The sequence below is a fragment of the Eimeria mitis genome, genomic scaffold (genome assembly GCF_000499745.2).
Source record: "Eimeria mitis Houghton genomic scaffold, Emh_scaff3631, whole genome shotgun sequence".
Taxonomy (NCBI): Eukaryota; Apicomplexa; class Conoidasida; order Eucoccidiorida; family Eimeriidae; genus Eimeria; species Eimeria mitis.
In genome coordinates, this window is record NW_013571973.1 from 3,579 (window position 1) to 5,034 (window position 1,456).

General features: G+C 66.5%; 1 protein-coding gene across 1 annotated transcript in view; it reads left to right on the top strand.

Annotated features, from left to right (window-relative positions):
• Positions 1-604, top strand: part of EMH_0067990 (uncharacterized protein) — a gene marked incomplete at both ends in the record, with an annotated part of 4,023 nt that extends 3,419 nt beyond the window's left edge. Inside the window, 2 exon segments of the mRNA XM_013498683.1 lie at positions 1-558; positions 562-604. Coding sequence (XP_013354137.1) covers positions 1-558; positions 562-604 — 601 coding nt within the window.
• Between the last annotated feature and the right edge of the window lie 852 nt (positions 605-1,456).

Genomic DNA, 1,456 nt, shown 5'->3' on the forward strand with positions numbered 1-1,456 from the left:
CAGCAGCAGCAGCAGCAGCAGCAGCAGCAGCAGCAGCAGCAGCAGCTCAGCGCTAATTCCCTCACTGGATTGGCCCGGGCTGCTGCAGCAGTCGCCGCACTGGGCCTTGTCTGAGTCTTTTGCTGCTCTTACGAGTTGCTGCTTCTCTCCTGCATTTGCTGCTGCTGCTGCTGCTGCTGCTGCAGAAGAGCAGCAGCAGCAGCAGCACACAACGCTTGCTGCAGCAGAAGCTCTTGTACGTGGCAGCCGCAGCAGCAGCAGCTGCTGCACCAGGGCAGCAGCAGCAGCAGCAACACAGCCACTCTTGCTGCGGATTGCTGCTGCTGCTTTCCTCTGGCAGCAGCAGCGCATGCAGCACGAGGTCCCGCGGCAGCAGCTGCTGCAGCAGCTGGGGCTGCACGTAGAAGACCAAGAAGCAGCAGAAGTGAAGAGCTTGCAGCTAGCTGCTGCTGTTGTTGCAGTGCAGCAGCAGCAGCCGCTGCTGCCCCGCAGCCTAGCGCAGCAGCTGCTGCTGCTTCGTGCTGCAGCCTTCTACTTCTTTGATCCTCACAACAACACCANAGCAGCAGCAGCAGCAGCAGCAGCAGCAGCAGCAGCGTGTTGAGAAAAGCAGCAGCTTTTTGCCAGCAGCTGCTTCACCTCTTCCCTGCAGCGAACCCTCTGCTGTGGGCAGAGCTAGAAGACCATCTGCGGTGTACAGGCACCTCAGCAGCAGCAGCAGCAGCAGCAGCAGCAGCGGCAGCGTCTCCTGCAGCAGCAACTACTGCGCTGCAGCAGCAGCAAGACCCCCGAGAGGAAGCTGCTGCTGCTCTCCGGCTGCTGCGCAGAGTAGACGAGGCCCTCTTCTCCCTCCGCGAGTCTCTTACCTTGACACGCACTCTGCCATAGGGGCCCCCCTGGAGGGCCCCCGGGGGGCCCCCCAGGGTGGCCCCCAAGGGGGCCCTAGTGGGGGCCCTCCTGGGGGCCCCCCTGAGGGGGGCCTCCAGGGGGCCCCTCAAGGGACCCTTCGAGGAGACGATACGGACCTTGGCCCTCAGAGGGCCCCCAAGGGCCCCCAGCGTTCGCCCTCAAGCGGCCTGGGTATGGGGCCCCCAAGGGGCCTCCACTACTTGGTGTGGGGGGCCCCGGGGGCCCCCTGGATCCCCTTCAGCAACCCGCCGTGTGGGGGCCCCCCTGAGGCTCTCTGCTGCAGAGACAGCGGTGGGGCCCCCAAGGAATTTTTTTTCGCCTCGCGCGGGGCCCTCCTGCAGGGGGCCCCCACGGAGTGAGCAGTACCCCCTTGGGGGCCCTCAATTGGCCTTTGGGGGCCCCTGGGGGCCCCAAAGGGTTCCTTGTAGGCAGCAGGGGCCCCTCTGGGGCCCCTCATATGATATGATAGGCCCTGGGGCCCCCCGGGGGGCCCCCCGGGGGGCCCCCAGGGGCCCCCAAGGGCCCCTGGGGGCCCCTGGGGGTACCA